Source organism: Myzus persicae, unplaced genomic scaffold, assembly GCF_001856785.1.
Source record: "Myzus persicae strain clone G006 unplaced genomic scaffold, MPER_G0061.0, whole genome shotgun sequence".
Taxonomy (NCBI): Eukaryota; Metazoa; Arthropoda; class Insecta; order Hemiptera; family Aphididae; genus Myzus; species Myzus persicae.
This window is the reverse complement of record NW_019104173.1, coordinates 94,870-116,362: the sequence shown is the minus strand read 5'-3', so window position 1 is coordinate 116,362 and position 21,493 is coordinate 94,870. Positions and strand designations below refer to the sequence as shown.

Below are 21,493 nucleotides of genomic sequence, written 5' to 3'. Positions count from 1 at the left end.
TACTCGGAATACTACCCAAGACTGTATATTATGTAGGTACATATAGAAGATAGACGCTCAAAATATGTTGGCCTCACATTTAAGGCCAGTACCATTAAAATAATTTATATTCATTCTATAAAATATAAATCACATATAATATCAGTTAACCGTCAGTACCACCTAAATAGTAAATATTCCAGCGAAAAGTTAAGGAAGTTCGGTATAATATATAAGTTTGAAGTTAATACACCTACGAGCTATAACCCACCCACCAAAATGTAGAAACTTGTCAAGACCAATAATAACAGTCCAACCTCACACCGTTTTACAGTACTTCATAAATAACAAATTTACAATAAATTGTATGTATCCATAAAAAACTTCCCATTAATATATTTATTTTAATAAGGAAAAATAATGTTTAAACTGTACCTACTACAGTTTTAATAATAAGAAATATTTTCTTAATTTGTTTTTTCTCTGTTAGAAATAATATTACAATTCTAAATAGTTTTTTTAAAAATAATTTATCAAGGCTTTAACGACAAAGTTTTTTAGTCTATGAGGTATTAAAATATTAAATATTAGATTCTAGTTACTAGGTATATTTATTTTATTGAATTAGCGCCCGAATGGCTCAAGTGCAGTAATAAAATAACAGTTTAATATGATAGGTATATCGTATATAATATAATATTATAATATAATATATGGTAGAAATAATCCAATCCATCGTATGATGCGCATTTGTAACGAGCACCTATGCTTCTCTTAGAAAGTTTTATTTTATTTAATTTATTTATTTTTTTTTAGTACTTCATCTGTTATTACTTATTACTGTTTTTACCTTTGCTTAATTTTTTGTTTTATTTTTATTTGTTTATAATCGCCGTATTGTTTGGCGTTTACCTATTTATTGTTATAATATTCATATTCATTATTACAAATTGTGTTGTACAATTGGGCTCATAGCCTAATCATACATATAAATAATACTTAGATATAAATATTGGTTTGATAAATGCAATATTATACCAATCCTTTTAATTTTTATATTATTTTATAACAGTAATATTAGGTAATTATATATTTAATAATAATTATAATTATATTCAATTGAGTGTTATATCGATTTTTCATTATTTCCAAAATACAATATTAATTAAAGCTGTACATGAAAAATTCAAATGTTTGATACGAAGAATCATGAGAGAAAATGTGAAGATAATAACAGCTATGTCTATAAACTTTATTAGATACAATTATATCGTCTTATTGATATGAGATATACGCACTATTACCTATCTCATATTTATTTATTTTTGCCTTTTGTTGACTTCGTCATGCTCAAACTCTGAGGTTATGAGTTTACGACTTATGATAATATTATGATGTGGAGGTATGTATAGTTTGAAAAATAATAATTTTTAAATTAAACTTATTATTACTAGATACAAATATTCAATATTGGAAACGATGTTAGATAAAATATATACATCGCATTCTATACATTTACAGGTATAATAATAATGTAGTAAACAAATATAAATATTTTTTTTTACATTTAAGATGGTTAATATGATTATATTTGCGATTGAAACTTTTAGATGAAAAGAAAACACGAGTTTGACACAATGTAAATAATTTTATTTTTCAATACTTTAGTGTAACTATAACCATTCTTAATTCTTACAAAACCATATCTTGTTGTTACTTTTAAAATTAAATTTCATTCATTGTTCTGTTAACTAGTTTTAGTTAATTTAAAGTACTGTAAATACTGTATATAAATTGTGGCAGTTAAAAAAAGTACCTACTAGTAATAAAAAGCTGCTGCTACTGGGAAAATGCTTTGTTCTACACACACCTAACATTTATATTATTTTAAATATTTAGGGTTGAAAATCCAAGAGTAAAGGTATTCGTCAGGGGGACTCGACAAATTGCAATCTGTTGGAAGCTTTCACGTAATCCGAACAACATCTTTCCGGCAGTTTGTCATATTCACCGACGACCGAGCCATGCATAACCATTTGTCTACACTATCCCTGTGGGAGATGATTACTTATATTTTATATACGACAGTTTTGTTAATGATATCGACTACGATGTTAACATATAAGATAAGATGACAGATGCCATTATGTCAACACGTTGTTATATAAGAAAATAATTCTTGAAAAATTACCATTGCAGGCGTTGCGTATGATGTATGATGTAAGTACTGTATTCATGTATGCTTACTGATTAGGTACATTATTATTATTTATTAGGTATATGCTTACCGCCGTTAAACGATACTTAACAATTTGCAGTACACGAATTTTAGCTAAAATAATTTTCATTTCAATTTTCAAGTAATGCATCATATTTCCTCGTAGGTTTGTTAAATAGTTAAATTATATTCAAACAATTCTTGTTTGGCTTTTATGTCTATATTATAAATTATAAAAAATGCTGTTTTCTGGAAGTAGTTGTCCTCAAATGATTAATTCAAATTTATTAAAACATTAAAGGCTTAGATTTTTCAATTTTTAATCAAAGCATATTATCATATTAAATAATGTATAGTATAACCTGCTGTTGTTTGTAAAAATATTATATTTATATAGGTACTACACTGATGAGAATTTCTTTTAAGCAAACTATCAACATAATGTAAAATAAATCTACATAATTAAGTACGAGTAGGTAGAGTTATCTGTGTCTTGAACTTGTAAAGTTTTCACTGTACATTGACAATAATTGAAATGACCTTTGTTATCGTTTTTTTTCCAATAAGAAACGCGATAACATGTTTTTAAATGTCTGAACCCGTTATTTTTGCAAAAAGAAACACAGTTATATTTAATTACACTCAGTTACGTAATAAAATGTATATTTGTATACTAATGAGCAATCCTCGAAACTAAAATCATAAATTTCCTATACTCCCAAAATTGCAAAATCTCATATGTAGAGGTACCGAATTATATTTAAAATCATATCACGTCTAAAATATACCTATTTTATTTTAGTTAAATTGCATAAACAATTCTCACGCAAATACACAGTATGTGTTTTTGTAATATATTCAAAATTGATACATCGATAACGTATAATATTAAATAGCATAGTAGAAGGTATACTATGTATTATGCATGAACAAAAGTATAAGAAATAAAATCAATTCTATGTACTAAGAGGGATATATTCAAAAAGTTTAGTAACAATATAATATATTAAAAACTGAAAACCTTTCGGAGGGATTTCCAGATATTTATTATTCTATTCACAGAAAGAAAATGATTACCAAATGTCTAAATGTGTATACCTATAGTCTGGGCTGGGATAGCTCACTGCAGGGTATCTGGATACTGGGAAGTTACCCGGTGGTCCATGATTCGATTTTGAAAATTAAAAGCAGTGTAGCTTGATTGAGAAGAAACTAAAAAATATAGATCTACCTAATATAAATATTTATACAGGGGGATTTAAGTCAATACATACGTATATATTGGTATATTGTAAATCAGTTGTTTTTCTGCATATTGCACAACTGTTTTATTTCACCCAGCTACCAGGATGTAGGTACTATTCTTACCAGTTACCATTACCTATGCATACGCATAACCAATAATCATATATAATATTATAATAATTATGTTAGATGTTGCTACAATTTTACTTTTTGATTCTATGCATAAAATTAACAAATAATATTTGAGTAAGATTATAATATTGTATAATAATATACACAAATATGTTTTTCTTTTTAAAATATTTTAGATGATATTATTAATCATATGTTTTGATAACTTCAATTTGTATTTTATCTATTGCAAAGAATTACAATAGAATAATCCGCAAATATTATTTTTAGGTTGTAAAATATTTGTTTCAATTTAAAATCAGAGATAAAATGTTAATGATCTTATTAAAAGGCGTTTTTTTATCAAACGTATACGAAGCTGTTTCAAGCATAAGTTTTCAAAGTTATTTCGAAAAAATACTTAAATTACACAAATATTGAGCAGATACTCATATATTATATTTATCGATAGTCTAAATAGGTGCTGAAGAACTACAAGACATGAACCTTTAAGTTAGGAAGAATCTGATCTTAAATTATAAATTATAAACGTCGAACGGTAATAATAACGGTTAATCAATTTGGTTGGGGGAGGGGGACTTAATTGTTATTCTAAACTGCAGTATATAGACCGACAGTAGTCCATTATCTATAGTTACTTAACCCAATCTGCCCTTACTAAAAATTATATTTTTTTATCTTAAATAATAAGCTATACTATTTTTCGAAATACCTTTTATAAATAACAAAAAAATCTGCAAACACGTACTTATAAGTTGGTTTAAAGTCTCTGGACGTGATTCCTAATAATATATTAAATTGTAATAACTACCTTTATTTTAAACTTATGCTGAAAAACTGATTTTTCTATATTTTTAAGATACATATCTGTTTTATTTTTATTTTATACTATTCTGAATATTCTCATTATTTTTTTAAAAAACAAAACTAAGTCAAAATTAAAATTAAACATGTAATGTTTGTTTATTTATTATTTTTGTAACCTACTTTTAATATTTAATCAATTTATATTTCTCTCGTCAACATTTCATTTTTGTAATTTTTATATTAAGTATACTCTTGCTTTTCGATACGAGGTTCTACCTCAGTCAAAAGTAATGCTAGTTTTTTCCTTCATTTTATACCTTTACCCGTACATCTTAAGCTAGTAATATATATATTATTATTATTTATTATTATTATATAAGTATAATTATTTTTTGTGATAAAAAATATACTATTATTTAAAAATACAAAAATCGTCCATAATTGCAAATTAAATTAATCATGTTTAGGTAGGTAATGGATTAGTTCAATATTATTATTTAATAATTGTTTAATTGTTAATAGCTTAGATTATTTATTGATTACTGCCAAAGTTCTTCAAATTTCATAGCCTAACAATTTTAATATTATGTAAGTATTATATAGGTATTCTGTAATCTGTATCAAATACATAACATAATGATGTATGTCATATCGTTGTGTACCGCGGTAACTGGTAATGGGGTGTTTTTACTGTATGACTGCAAAAGTGTGAACCAATATTAAGAAGTTCCAGAAAATTTGTTTTTGGAAGAGTTAAAATATTACCATACTAACATACTAATATATTGTAAATAATTAAGTATAGGCGGATAGGTATTTTATTTTTTACCGGAATATATTTATTATGGCCACATTGCTATAGGGCAAAAAAAAATCGTTCTCAATACTTTTTATAATAAATCTTTTAATTAGAGCAGCACATTTTATTGTTTTCCAAATCTAGTAGTATAGTATATACGTTTCGTGTACATTTGAATAGAAATAAGAAGTTTTTTTCAATATTATAAGGTTATTTTTTTCATTTTTTCGGGTATTTTAAAGCCTTAAGGATATTTACACTAAACCACTAAAGTCCTGTTCTTGAAATTGTTTTTTTTTTATAAATGTTCACCTTAAAAAAGTAACTTTGAAGTGCTAACAAGGTTTTTACCAAATTTAATATAATTCCTAATTTTGCAAACAAATCCGTAAGACGTAAAATCGTGACGACAGATTCCGACGGAAAATTAAATGAGAATAACGTTAACATAAAAAAGAATACAGATTATTGTAAAATCAATGTATTCATCACTCAGCTCAGAATCTAAAATAAAATAATAAATACATTCTTAATGATATAATATATCAGAGGTATTCAATTATTTTTCATTTCATATAGCTCTTCCGTTTTTTCACACATTTTTGGTGGTTCTTAACACAGAAAGGAAATTTCTATCGAGTGGCGCCAAATAAAGTTTGAATAGTGATTCAAGTGACCTAAACTTAGATACGCTGATTCCAGAACACAAACGTAGTCGACTGGGGTAAAATGTTATACATGGATTTAATTCTGAATGTACCCTGAATCTATAATCTATATGTAAATATTAAACATCAAGTAAAACTTCACTCGGAATTTACCCGAAGATGAAACACAAATTAGGTAATTTTATAAACGTTTGTGAATGATATACTGCGTCACCGCACTAGGCATGTATAGTAGGTTATCAGCGCCAGGCTGTATTTGTGTATTGCCTATTTACGCGTGGCGACCTTTTCATTCCTAAGAAATTTTTTAATTCTGGTACATTTCCAGCCGAATAAATGTTTTTTTTTTTAATTTTCATATATTTTTACCTTTTATTATTATGGGTTATACATGTTTTACCCATTCAATGAATTCCTCCCCAAAAAATAAACTACTTAATTGGCTAATTAGTTCTAAGCATTTTTTTTTAAACTGTATGATCGGGGTTTCTCAACATTTATCGATTCTCGAGTAATGAGTCCAATATAAAACGCATGAATAATAATTAATAAATTGCTAAAATGATAATATTTTCGTGTACCTGGATAAAAGATAATACATTTAACTTTTTTGGAAATTACCTAACCCACCATGTATATTTTTGTGTAGTTTGATTCGTTTTTAGAAATACTATAAATTAGCTGTTATCATTTTATTTGCCTCATTTATTCATTTCATTAGATTTTAATACAAACAAGTGAACGCATATAATATTATGTATACCTACGTCAATGGCTTGTCAATGTAATTTGTCATCAACGCACTTAATATTATGTTTTAATGGCAATGAAAGGAAAAACAAATATATAACATTACGTACTGTACTTTGTATTTCACCTTTTTTTTTACTACTAGTGGGTGGTGATAGTAGTAGTAACTAGTAAGTACTCCTACTATCACCATCGCATAATTTAGTATTAATCTTCTACACTGTTTGTAACGTTGAATAATATATTTATTATTTATTAAACTTAATAAAATACAATAAATCATAGTAAGTTTTAACTTAAGATGGAATTTGAGGCCTTACCTATCTCAGAATGGACATTTCTATACCATATTTAATAATTACCACATTCAACTCAAAGATTAATGATCTATGAAAATATAGGCTTTCACCAAGCGTCTTGCAATAAAGGTACTAGGTCATTATCGATGGTTCAAGTTCATAATTATATTTCATGTTATACAGTAGTTTTGTCTAACTATTTTCAAATCGGACTTTCTGACGAGGTTCGAGATAGCCGCTGCTATCTGTTATATATTTACACATATTTTATTAAACGTCATTTAAACGTTTTATGAGGCGCGAAGGAAGTGTTCTCTGAATTATCTTATAATTATTTCTTAAACGTTATTTCAATAGACAGTATAGTCCCAATTGACATAACAGTCTTAATTATATGATCCGACTGAGATTATCACGTGTTAAGAGGTCTTATTTTCCACGAATCGATTACGATTTTTGTATGACATTAATTATTTCATTAATGTAATAATTATCATTTTTGCTTAAATGGTTTCGTCATCCCACGATGAATTATAATTTCATATCTCCGCCGCGTTTAAATACTCAGTCGAATTATTACAATTATTGAATTATTACTTAAATACTACGACTGTAATTATTATACTATTTTATATTCGTCACGTGTGTGCGTATATAGACTTGTTGTAGTGGGTCTACGACAATACGCGTTATCTCGCAATACGCGTAGCATAGATTATTTGCTGTCGATCGCGCGATGTGGTTAATCCCTGGGGCAAATAATTGTCGAAAAACTATCGACGAAAACTGATCAACGTGTAGTGGTGACGCCTATATTATGTGATGTACATTATAGTGGTAGTAGTGGTGGAACAACAGTACCTATATAAAAAAAAAACCAATTTATTTATCCTCCTCCTCCGGGAAACAAGTCTGGGTTATTATAATAATATAGCGTATATTGTGACGACTCAGCAGATCCAACACACACACATACACACAAACACACTCAACGGACGGTTATATTTTTCAACCGGTTCGGTTAGGTTAGTTCGACCGGCCGTTCATTCAGTCGGTGTCACTACAGCCACGCGCTCGTCGAACTGCATCACGACCGTAGATATATTTTATTATAACAATAATATAATATTATCTTCGTGAATCGTATTTCGTTGACTCAACCAATATTGCCGCTCTTTCGCGTCTACGTTTGTCTTCTCTCTTGCGAATAATTTTATAATATCAGGTAACACTCTGCATCTTACTCACTGCAGTCTATTGGAAATGTCAGTGTACCGAACTGTACAGTCATACATATTGTGTACTTTATTATAGGACGAAATATGACGCAGTCTTCGTTGAAGCAAGTGATCAACTTCGGGGCTGGACCGGCAAAGATCCCCAAACAGGTAGACTATCATTAAATACCTCACAAAAAAACGCATGTTTTGTTAAGGGGCGAAACTCCAGTCACGAAACAGTAATTTTTTTGGTAACCTTAAGCGTTATGAAAACAATTTATTTATTTATTTATAACTTGAAATTTGAAATCATTAGAGCATAACGTTTTAGAAAAAAAAAATTATTTTACTACTTTTTATTGTACAATTTTTAATTTTTTACTTTTTCAAATGTTTGTCAGCTTGCTTGGGTATCTGTGAAACTCCTCTCATTTAAAATCAAAATGCTTAAAGTTGTCAAAAAAACTTAAACATTTAATTCAAGGTTTCTCATAAATTGTAATTAGTGTAATTTATAACATAAGTTGAGTGTAGGTAAATTCATAGTACATTTTTATCTTCATAATGACAAACATTTTCAAATTATTTTGAGTTTCAACAATTTTCTTTTTATATCGAAGATTTGAAAATGTAACAAACGATTTCTTATTAGTTTTCCTCCTTAAAAAAAAAAATATTAACCGAAATTAATTTTTTATGAACGTTTGAAATTCAATATTTTTCAAAATGAATTTTTATACACGTAGACTATTTCTCATGGAACGATTTTCTTATTTTGTTGAAATCAAAACACAAATGGGTAATCGTAAATACTTGAAAGTTTTTTCTTATAATTATAATAACTTTTTCTATACATGGTATAATTAATGTTTTAATTCTTTTTAAGTTATTAATAGACATTTTTTTAGTTTTTGTTCTATAATTAATAGTTATCAATAAAAAAATTTCCCTCTGTCGAACAGCTTAGAAATTTTATACAAGGTTTATCATAATGCTATGGGTAGGAGGTTTATTAGCATTTAAAGTTCAACTTTTTACAAAATTTATTAAAATCGCAAAAATGCAAATTATTTTGAAGCTTAAGATTATAAAATGTTTAGTTTTAATAGTTTTATTTAAAATTAAAAACAAGGTTCCTCATTAAACGTTTAAAAAATATATACAAACACAGTTAAGCAAAGAATAACAATTTTAATTATTTTGTTGTAATTGAAAAATATTATTAGCGGGTAATTAAAATTTTTAAAGTTTATTATTATATTTTATACACACAGTGACATTTTTATTTGTAATATTTTCGGCAAAAATTAATTCAACCTTAATACTGTATTACTAATAGTAAAAGAATCACTTCAATAGCAGTAATTAGTAATATCATGTTATACATAGTTTACGGTTTATTATATTGACAAACCATCATCGTTTTTCATTTAAAAATGATTTTATATCATTCGTATACACATCCATTACATTGACATACTCGGCACCTACTGTACAGCAAAGTGGATCCACTTAACCACCTTTTTTTATTTAACCTGTAACTTTTACAAATTAAAGCAAATTAAATTAAGTTTCTACTTGAAACTTAACTACATTTTTCTATATCTTATAGAATTAACAATCTAATTATAGTACATATACTCGATGATTTAAAAAAATTAGAAGCCACGACCATTGTTGTTTTGTAATTAAAGATAAATCAATCGCCCTGTGTCCCCGTACAATAGCATATTTTCTCACGTGAGCAGCTACGCACCCCATCCGTCAGTAGGGAAGGCCGTTGTACAATAGATGTATTTTTATTTCCGTATTTAGGTTCTGGAACAGGTCAGAGATGAACTCTTGGATTGTGGTTGCGGCATCAGCGTTATGGAACTCAGTCACCGGTCATCTGAGTACACGGCCATCAACAACCGAGCTATTGAGTTGTACAGAGAACTACTGTAAATATAAACACGATGTTATTAATTATTACTTTATTAGTTATTTTTATTATAAATTTCATAGTTTCGTACCGCGTGCAGGTTATGAGAAAGGGAACCATAATTTATTTTTGTTTATTAGAGTATTAAAAAAAAATAGAGGTAAAAGTTCCAATATCTTTCAAAAGCGTCAGCGAAAAATAAAAAAAGGAAAAACGGAGATTTTCCGTAAATGAAAACATTCTGATGTTCTATTTTCTTATTTTGTTGTAATTCAAAAACTATTAATTGTAGCTAAATGTTCACCAAATTTGTGTACATAAATATTTTGAAACGTTTTGAGCTATGTCTTATAGCCATTTNATATAGGTATTCTGTAATCTGTATCAAATACATAACATAATGATGTATGTCATATCGTTGTGTACCGCGGTAACTGGTAATGGGGTGTTTTTACTGTATGACTGCAAAAGTGTGAACCAATATTAAGAAGTTCCAGAAAATTTGTTTTTGGAAGAGTTAAAATATTACCATACTAACATACTAATATATTGTAAATAATTAAGTATAGGCGGATAGGTATTTTATTTTTTACCGGAATATATTTATTATGGCCACATTGCTATAGGGCAAAAAAAATCGTTCTCAATACTTTTTATAATAAATCTTTTAATTAGAGCAGCACATTTTATTGTTTTCCAAATCTAGTAGTATAGTATATATACTTTTCGTGTACATTTGAATAGAAATAAGAAGTTTTTTTCAATATTATAAGGTTATTTTTTTCATTTTTTCGGGTATTTTAAAGCCTTAAGGATATTTACACTAAACCACTAAAGTCCTGTTCTTGAAATTGTTTTTTTTTTATAAATGTTCACCTTAAAAAAGTAACTTTGAAGTGCTAACAAGGTTTTTACCAAATTTAATATAATTCCTAATTTTGCAAACAAATCCGTAAGACGTAAAATCGTGACGACAGATTCCGACGGAAAATTAAATGAGAATAACGTTAACATAAAAAAGAATACAGATTATTGTAAAATCAATGTATTCATCACTCAGCTCAGAATCTAAAATAAAATAATAAATACATTCTTAATGATATAATATATCAGAGGTATTCAATTATTTTTCATTTCATATAGCTCTTCCGTTTTTTCACACATTTTTGGTGGTTCTTAACACAGAAAGGAAATTTCTATCGAGTGGCGCCAAATAAAGTTTGAATAGTGATTCAAGTGACCTAAACTTAGATACGCTGATTCCAGAACACAAACGTAGTCGACTGGGGTAAAATGTTATACATGGATTTAATTCTGAATGTACCCTGAATCTATAATCTATATGTAAATATTAAACATCAAGTAAAACTTCACTCGGAATTTACCCGAAGATGAAACACAAATTAGGTAATTTTATAAACGTTTGTGAATGATATACTGCGTCACCGCACTAGGCATGTATAGTAGGTTATCAGCGCCAGGCTGTATTTGTGTATTGCCTATTTACGCGTGGCGACCTTTTCATTCCTAAGAAATTTTTTAATTCTGGTACATTTCCAGCCGAATAAATGTTTTTTTTTTTAATTTTCATATATTTTTACCTTTTATTATTATGGGTTATACATGTTTTACCCATTCAATGAATTCCTCCCCAAAAAATAAACTACTTAATTGGCTAATTAGTTCTAAGCATTTTTTTTTAAACTGTATGATCGGGGTTTCTCAACATTTATCGATTCTCGAGTAATGAGTCCAATATAAAACGCATGAATAATAATTAATAAATTGCTAAAATGATAATATTTTCGTGTACCTGGATAAAAGATAATACATTTAACTTTTTTGGAAATTACCTAACCCACCATGTATATTTTTGTGTAGTTTGATTCGTTTTTAGAAATACTATAAATTAGCTGTTATCATTTTATTTGCCTCATTTATTCATTTCATTAGATTTTAATACAAACAAGTGAACGCATATAATATTATGTATACCTACGTCAATGGCTTGTCAATGTAATTTGTCATCAACGCACTTAATATTATGTTTTAATGGCAATGAAAGGAAAAACAAATATATAACATTACGTACTGTACTTTGTATTTCACCTTTTTTTTTACTACTAGTGGGTGGTGATAGTAGTAGTAACTAGTAAGTACTCCTACTATCACCATCGCATAATTTAGTATTAATCTTCTACACTGTTTGTAACGTTGAATAATATATTTATTATTTATTAAACTTAATAAAATACAATAAATCATAGTAAGTTTTAACTTAAGATGGAATTTGAGGCCTTACCTATCTCAGAATGGACATTTCTATACCATATTTAATAATTACCACATTCAACTCAAAGATTAATGATCTATGAAAATATAGGCTTTCACCAAGCGTCTTGCAATAAAGGTACTAGGTCATTATCGATGGTTCAAGTTCATAATTATATTTCATGTTATACAGTAGTTTTGTCTAACTATTTTCAAATCGGACTTTCTGACGAGGTTCGAGATAGCCGCTGCTATCTGTTATATATTTACACATATTTTATTAAACGTCATTTAAACGTTTTATGAGGCGCGAAGGAAGTGTTCTCTGAATTATCTTATAATTATTTCTTAAACGTTATTTCAATAGACAGTATAGTCCCAATTGACATAACAGTCTTAATTATATGATCCGACTGAGATTATCACGTGTTAAGAGGTCTTATTTTCCACGAATCGATTACGATTTTTGTATGACATTAATTATTTCATTAATGTAATAATTATCATTTTTGCTTAAATGGTTTCGTCATCCCACGATGAATTATAATTTCATATCTCCGCCGCGTTTAAATACTCAGTCGAATTATTACAATTATTGAATTATTACTTAAATACTACGACTGTAATTATTATACTATTTTATATTCGTCACGTGTGTGCGTATATAGACTTGTTGTAGTGGGTCTACGACAATACGCGTTATCTCGCAATACGCGTAGCATAGATTATTTGCTGTCGATCGCGCGATGTGGTTAATCCCTGGGGCAAATAATTGTCGAAAAACTATCGACGAAAACTGATCAACGTGTAGTGGTGACGCCTATATTATGTGATGTACATTATAGTGGTAGTAGTGGTGGAACAACAGTACCTATATAAAAAAAAAACCAATTTATTTATCCTCCTCCTCCGGGAAACAAGTCTGGGTTATTATAATAATATAGCGTATATTGTGACGACTCAGCAGATCCAACACACACACATACACACAAACACACTCAACGGACGGTTATATTTTTCAACCGGTTCGGTTAGGTTAGTTCGACCGGCCGTTCATTCAGTCGGTGTCACTACAGCCACGCGCTCGTCGAACTGCATCACGACCGTAGATATATTTTATTATAACAATAATATAATATTATCTTCGTGAATCGTATTTCGTTGACTCAACCAATATTGCCGCTCTTTCGCGTCTACGTTTGTCTTCTCTCTTGCGAATAATTTTATAATATCAGGTAACACTCTGCATCTTACTCACTGCAGTCTATTGGAAATGTCAGTGTACCGAACTGTACAGTCATACATATTGTGTACTTTATTATAGGACGAAATATGACGCAGTCTTCGTTGAAGCAAGTGATCAACTTCGGGGCTGGACCGGCAAAGATCCCCAAACAGGTAGACTATCATTAAATACCTCACAAAAAAACGCATGTTTTGTTAAGGGGCGAAACTCCAGTCACGAAACAGTAATTTTTTTGGTAACCTTAAGCGTTATGAAAACAATTTATTTATTTATTTATAACTTGAAATTTGAAATCATTAGAGCATAACGTTTTAGAAAAAAAAAATTATTTTACTACTTTTTATTGTACAATTTTTAATTTTTTACTTTTTCAAATGTTTGTCAGCTTGCTTGGGTATCTGTGAAACTCCTCTCATTTAAAATCAAAATGCTTAAAGTTGTCAAAAAAACTTAAACATTTAATTCAAGGTTTCTCATAAATTGTAATTAGTGTAATTTATAACATAAGTTGAGTGTAGGTAAATTCATAGTACATTTTTATCTTCATAATGACAAACATTTTCAAATTATTTTGAGTTTCAACAATTTTCTTTTTATATCGAAGATTTGAAAATGTAACAAACGATTTCTTATTAGTTTTCCTCCTTAAAAAAAAAAATATTAACCGAAATTAATTTTTTATGAACGTTTGAAATTCAATATTTTTCAAAATGAATTTTTATACACGTAGACTATTTCTCATGGAACGATTTTCTTATTTTGTTGAAATCAAAACACAAATGGGTAATCGTAAATACTTGAAAGTTTTTTCTTATAATTATAATAACTTTTTCTATACATGGTATAATTAATGTTTTAATTCTTTTTAAGTTATTAATAGACATTTTTTTAGTTTTTGTTCTATAATTAATAGTTATCAATAAAAAAATTTCCCTCTGTCGAACAGCTTAGAAATTTTATACAAGGTTTCTCATAAGTTTGTATATAAATTCAAAAATACTAAAGATGCTATGGGTAGGAGGTTTATTAGCATTTAAAGTTCAACTTTTTACAATATTTATTAAAATCGCAAAAATGCAAATTATTTTGAAGCTTAAGATTATAAATTGTTTAGTTTTAATAGTTTTATTTAAAATTAAAAACAAGGTTCCTCATTAAACGTTTAAAAAATATATACAAACACAGTTAAGCAAAGAATAACAATTTTAATTATTTTGTTGTAATTGAAAAATATTATTAGCGGGTAATTAAAATTTTTAAAGTTTATTATTATATTTTATACACACAGTGACATTTTTATTTGTAATATTTTCGGCAAAAAATTAATTCAACCTTAATACTGTATTACTAATAGTAAAAGAATCACTTCAATAGCAGTAATTAGTAATATCATGTTATACATAGTTTACGGTTTATTATATTGACAAACCATCATCGTTTTTCATTTAAAAATGATTTTATATCATTCGTATTCACATCCATTACATTGACATACTCGGCACCTACTGTACAGCAAAGTGGATCCACTTAACCACCTTTTTTTATTTAACCTGTAACTTTTACAAATTAAAGCAAATTAAATTAAGTTTCTACTTGAAACTTAACTACATTTTTCTATATCTTATAGAATTAACAATCTAATTATAGTACATATACTCGATGATTTAAAAAAATTAGAAGCCACGACCATTGTTGTTTTGTAATTAAAGATAAATCAATCGCCCTGTGTCCCCGTACAATAGCATATTTTCTCACGTGAGCAGCTACGCACCCCATCCGTCAGTAGGGAAGGCCGTTGTACAATAGATGTATTTTTATTTCCGTATTTAGGTTCTGGAACAGGTCAGAGATGAACTCTTGGATTGTGGTTGCGGCATCAGCGTTATGGAACTCAGTCACCGGTCATCTGAGTACACGGCCATCAACAACCGAGCTATTGAGTTGTACAGAGAACTACTGTAAATATAAACACGATGTTATTAATTATTACTTTATTTGTTATTTTTATTATAAATTTCATAGTTTCGTACCGCGTGCAGGTTATGAGAAAGGGAACCATAATTTATTTTTGTTTATTAGAGTATTAAAAAAAAATAGAGGTAAAAGTTCCAATATCTTTCAAAAGCGTCAGCGAAAAATAAAAAAAGGAAAAACGGAGATTTTCCGTAAATGAAAACATTCTGATGTTCTATTTTCTTATTTTGTTGTAATTCAAAAACTATTAATTGTAGCTAAATGTTCACCAAATTTGTGTACATAAATATTTTGAAACGTTTTGAGCTATGTCTTATAGCCATTTTCAATTTCCAGTGTTTTTTCTTTAAAATAAAATTTTTTTGGAGGGTTGAACTATTTGAAAATTCATAACGATTTAATACAAGGTACCTTATACATTTTCATAATATCAGTTGAAAAAATATAAAAGATATATAGGTTCGATTTTTTTTATATGCAGCTATAAAGTTCAAATTTTAACAAAATTCACAAAAATCTCGAAAATATACAAATAAATTTGCAGTTAAAAATGTATAAAATGTTCAATTTTTATAGCTAATGATTGACAATTATTTTGAACAATGATTCTCATAAATAGATTATACTGTAACCAAAAAATCTAAAAAATATATAAGCACAGTTTTTCTTGTAAACATTTAAATATAAAATTTTAACGAAATTATGTATTTAAACTAAGAATAACGATATTAGTTATTTTGTTGTAATTTAAAAATATTATTTTCGGAGACATGACACTTTAATTGTATATTTTTATATTTTATACACAGAATGAGATTTTCAAATGCAATTTTTTCAAGAAAATTTATTTTATATACTGAAGTACCTAATAGTAAAATACATCACTTTAATCACAATAATATCATAAAATAAACTTATAAGCCCATCTTGAGTCTTATTCGAATGAAATCGTTTTTTGTACCTATATACAATGATTTGATGTCATTGAATTCAAATTTAACATATTCATTATTCATTAAAGTGATTTCTATCTAATTTACAGAAAAGCGTTACCCACAGGTCCGCTTTTTTACTGATTATTTAGTTTAAAAATAAAAATTCTGAGTGATGCTATATTATTGAGTGATATAGGTATTAAAAAGATAATGTAATAGTTTTTATTTAAGTATTGCATGATTTAAAATGATGCTAAATTTATCTAAACAAATAAAAGTGATGAATTAATACTAATACAGTGAGCTATATATACAAATGCATTATGCACTGTTCGTTAAAAAAAATTGTGACAGTATTATACCAAATACATATTATATATCTATATGTTTAATATAATTAACACCTATACTGATGGCTTAAAAATTGTTATCTTGGTATTAAAAAATGTACACCTATCGTTTTAATAGAGATTATTACAATTATATAACTACAAGTTACAATCTACCAATATTTTTTGTACAAAAAGTTCACACAGATATATGCATATGAATTAAGAACTGGTCATATGTATGATACTGTTAGGAACACTATTTTTTAAACGTTCAATAACATTTAAATACAATACAGTCGAACAATTGTAAAAGAACAGATGATTAAATTACGGACACTTCTGTTGTCCACGAAATTGATTTAGGTTATTTTGTAATAATTCTATCATAAAAACTAAACTTAAGTCTTTTAGAGATTTAAATATTTCATCCGTTACTATAATTCTAATTGTGACTAAAAAATTTGCAAAATTAGGTTCAGACTTTTTTCGTAATAGTTTCACTATATTTAGTTTGAATCATTGAAACTCCGACAAATCAATAATAATATATTTTAAAATCTGAGGGACGAATTGAGCTAAAATGAGCTAACAAAATAATTTGGTAAATCTCTAATAATTCGAACTTGAATGTCTATCAAAGAATGAATGCTGATTGTTTATTTTCAATATTTTTAAATTGTTATTTATTTAACAACATTGTTTTTGCTAGATGTCACATACTAATGATGTTCCATACATAATTAACATTCCCTATTTTTTGATATTTTTCTCATTTATAAAAAAAAATACCTATTGGGAATACTTCCCAGGTTATAATTGTCTAATTTTTTTCTTCAAAAGTACCAACAGAAATCACCCTTGATGTTGAAGATTTTAAAGCATTTGTTTTGTTCCAAAAAGTGTTGTCAGAAATAAAAAAATAAACATGATTGTAATACATTAACGTAGCTCCGCTTCTTGACAATATAAAAATAAATATATCTGTAATAAATTTTCCAAATCTAATTTACATATTTCATTAGGTATGCATTGTATAATAACGTTGTTACTAATTTTTTATGAAGAAAATATTTTTATGTACATAAAATTAATTTATGTTAGTGCATACTTACATTATTCAAATAAAAAGGTTTTTAAACCACAGTAGGTACTTATTGTATAATAAAATAACTTATATGAATATTCTCGTGTTTGAGAAAATTTGCAAATTTTAAGAAATTCGAAAATTTCAAAAATACTTACAGTTGATATCCAATTGATTGATTCTTTTTTTATCACTCAAAATTCAAATCATATGCACATTCCTAAAAATAATATTAATTTTTTTATATTATTCATCTGTGATATTTAGTCTTTAAATAAATAAGAAAATAATTATTAATCAGTAAATACGTTTTATTAAAGTTGTTCTACTTATTTTTTATTAGAAATATCATATTTTTGAAAAATATGAAATTTAAGTTAAACTATATAACTATGTTTTGAACATAAAATGAAATTGACCTGCAGTTAAAATTAGCTTTACTACTTTTTTAATTATAAGTTTCTTAATAATTATGAGATAAATAAAAATATATCTTATACACTAATTTAAGTGACTTACAATACCAACAAAGCATATTTTATTATTTATAAATAACTTAATTAAACATTTTGCGACAACGATTATTTTTTCTTACATTATTTTTGCAAAATATTATGGAATATATTATTATATAACTAATTTAGGGCGATTCTTACTTATAGGAGAGAACAATTTTTTTTATGCTGATCTCTTTGATTTCATTCATCGTCATGAAAAATTAATTTATGTTAAATTTGGTCACGATGACTTACCTCCTTCCAATGCCACAAGAAGGATGGGAAAGTTAATTATTAACTATGTTGAATATTTTTAATGAACGTTTAATTGTGTGCACTGTAATTCTCTGGGAGCAATATAAACATTTTTTAAATATTACCAAAATGATGTTTTAATTTATTATTAAATATTTATACTGAATTGTTATAACCTAATCTCATATTATCAATTTTACATATCATTTATACAAATATGAAATTTAATATTACAGTGACATCCCAAAAAACTATAAAATATTATTGATGCAAGGAGGAGGCACCGGTGCTTTTGCTTCAGTAGCATTGAACTTATTGCACAGAGGTTCAAAAGCTGACTACATTTTGACAGGTTATTGACTTAATTTAAATTTAATGAATATATGTTTATAACCTCTGATATTTTTTCGACAGGCGTTTGGTCCTCTAAAGCTGCTAAAGAAGCATCTAAATACTTAAACGTAAATCATGTGTTTCCAAAACCGGAGAAATTTAATGGTATTCCAGATCAATCTACATGGAATCTAGACCCAGAAGCTGCATATGTGTATTATTGTGATAATGAAACCGTGAACGGTAAAGATTTATTATTTATTTTGTAGTATATTAAATTATAAATTTTTAGTTATTGATGTATGATAGATTAATAACAAGTTACTTATTTAAACTGTGCATTATTCAAATTAACGCACATTTGAAATACATCTATAATTAGCTTAACGAAATATAAAGGTACATACAGGAACATATTTTATTGAAATTATATGTTAATTTTTTTCAACTTTAATTTTAAGAAATAACGTCTGAAATAAATATTGTTTTATTTTAAAATTCCACAGGAGTTGAATTTCCCTTCATTCCCGAGACAAATGGTGTACCATTGGTATGTGACATGTCATCCAACATTATGACGAAGGTATTTGACGTGACCAAGGTAAATTACTTCGATATATGTAATCGAATACGACAGACTTATTTTTTTCAATGATGATGTATCACCTTTTCGATTGAAGACACGTAATCCTATTAATTTTGTCATTTCACTTAAAGTTTGGTGTGGTGATAGCTTGTGCGCAGAAAAACCTCGGTCCCGCGGGTATAACTGCAATTATTATACGCGAGGACCTTCTAGGAAAACCAAGCCCGCTTTGCCCACAAGTTTTCGACTACACATTGTTCACTCAAGAAAATTCTTTGCTTAACACACCTCCAACATTAATGTGAGTTTGTTAATTTAAAGCATGTTTAAATGAAAGTATTTTTTATAATTTTAACAATTCGAATAGAGTTTATATTTTTTCACTTGTATTACAATGGGTGAAAAAGCAAGGAGGACTTGTTGCTATGGAAGCTAATTCAAAGGCAAAAAGCGATCTTTTATACAAAGTCATTGAGAACTCTCGAGGCTTTTATTCATGTCCGGTGGCTAAGGACTCTAGAAGCCGCATAACCGTGCCATTCTGCCTTAGTGCAGGAGCTGAGGCTGATAAGCAGTTTCTAAAAGAAGCACAAGACTTAGGATTTCTACAGCTTAAAGGGCACAGGTATTCATATAATATTGTATTTGTATTTTCATATTGTTTCACATGAGATTATAAGCAACTCTTTAATTATTTGTTTGTTTACAGATTAGTGGGAGGTGTTCGAGCAGCCATGTATAATGCCATGACTTTAGACGAAGTAAAAATTCTAGTTGACTTTATGACTAAGTTCCAGGAACGAAATCCGCAATATTCAGTTTAAAAAGAATTAAACTATTCAATACATATTATATATTCTTTGTTTTTGTTTTGTTTGTTTTGTTGACATCTGCAAGGGAATGAGAAATTACAGTTCCTTCAAACAGAAAATATGAAAACAGTATTTCTATTTTGGAAATCTGATCGTCAAAAGTTAGTTTGTTTTGAAGTAATTGTATACCACGAGATTGAGTTTTAGTACTTCGACAGTACAAAACAAATCTGGTATATATATTGTATACCTTTTTGATTTGCTTTTCATTGACAAACAAACAAATAAACAGTTTTCTAAGCGAGAGAGACAAACAATGAAGAAGTGGGAGTGAGAAAAAGAGAGCTTTTAGCGAAATAGGATATTTTATTATTACCGAGGAGGTCGAACGGATAAATCAATGTCACGGACGGGTAGCGCCCAGATAGCGGAATAAATTAGCGTTCAGTTCTCTCAAAAACACGATTTTCAACAGGAGGCCAACGTGGGACTAAAATAATGAATTTATAGACTTACTTGAAACCCTGAAACCTTGAAACTTGAGGACACGCGCAAAAACACAGATAATCATATTATTGATCAGTGCTTGCCATTTGAGTCTCAGTCTTAAACTCTAACACTATAACATCGAACGTTGTCTTTTTAATTATTAGAGCTATAAAAATGATGGTCATCATTGATTTTTTTATATTTTTTCCGTTGTGTTTTGAGTCTACTTCTTTTCAAAAGCTTAGTATTAATTTGTATTAAAAATCTATTGAGTGGCCACTGGTCACATTTAAAATGTACTCTGTACAGATCACGTATAATAAATCTAAACAAATTATTAATTTTAATAGTACTAACATTTTTATTGTTATGTTAAATTGAGCGTACATTTCTATAGTTTAAGTTTCATTCTTTAAAAAGTCTTCTTTTTAGAATTTAAACTCATTAAAACTAATATACCTTCATATAATCTGCAGAAGTTTAAAACAAATGTTTAACAATTATAATCATTCAATTACAAATAATAATATTTAGCGTTCAAACTTACCTAATATATAATATTTTATTTTTAGTTCGCCCTGATAACATAAAATTGGATTCCAAACAATAGATTGAAAGAACATTTTATGTACAGTGTG

At 27.6% G+C, this 21,493-nt stretch overlaps 2 protein-coding genes across 3 annotated transcripts; both read left to right on the top strand.

Annotated features, from left to right (window-relative positions):
* The first annotated feature begins 1,949 nt into the window (after window positions 1-1,949).
* LOC111039612 (probable phosphoserine aminotransferase) lies at window positions 1,950-10,094 on the top strand. 2 transcript variants are annotated; one of them, XM_022323196.1, is made up of 3 exons: window positions 1,950-2,199; window positions 8,212-8,285; window positions 9,933-10,094. In XM_022323196.1, the coding sequence occupies exons 2-3, from the start codon at window positions 8,220-8,222 to the stop codon at window positions 10,062-10,064; spliced, it is 198 nt and encodes a 65-aa protein (XP_022178888.1). In that variant the 5' UTR covers window positions 1,950-2,199; window positions 8,212-8,219; the 3' UTR covers window positions 10,065-10,094. The 2 variants fall into 2 exon arrangements, with proteins under 2 accessions (XP_022178888.1, XP_022178887.1); XM_022323195.1 differs by lacking the exon at window positions 1,950-2,199 and adding an exon at window positions 7,674-8,122 and having other exon boundaries at window positions 9,933-10,093.
* Window positions 10,095-13,133: 3,039 nt separating this feature from the next.
* Window positions 13,134-20,417, top strand: LOC111039611 (probable phosphoserine aminotransferase). Its single transcript, XM_022323194.1, has 9 exons — window positions 13,134-13,547; window positions 13,637-13,710; window positions 15,389-15,516; window positions 18,872-18,987; window positions 19,050-19,211; window positions 19,475-19,569; window positions 19,686-19,855; window positions 19,922-20,179; window positions 20,264-20,417. Exons 2-9 carry the CDS (start codon window positions 13,645-13,647, stop codon window positions 20,376-20,378), a joined length of 1,110 nt encoding a protein of 369 aa, XP_022178886.1. The 5' UTR covers window positions 13,134-13,547; window positions 13,637-13,644; the 3' UTR covers window positions 20,379-20,417.
* The last annotated feature ends 1,076 nt before the right edge of the window (window positions 20,418-21,493 follow it).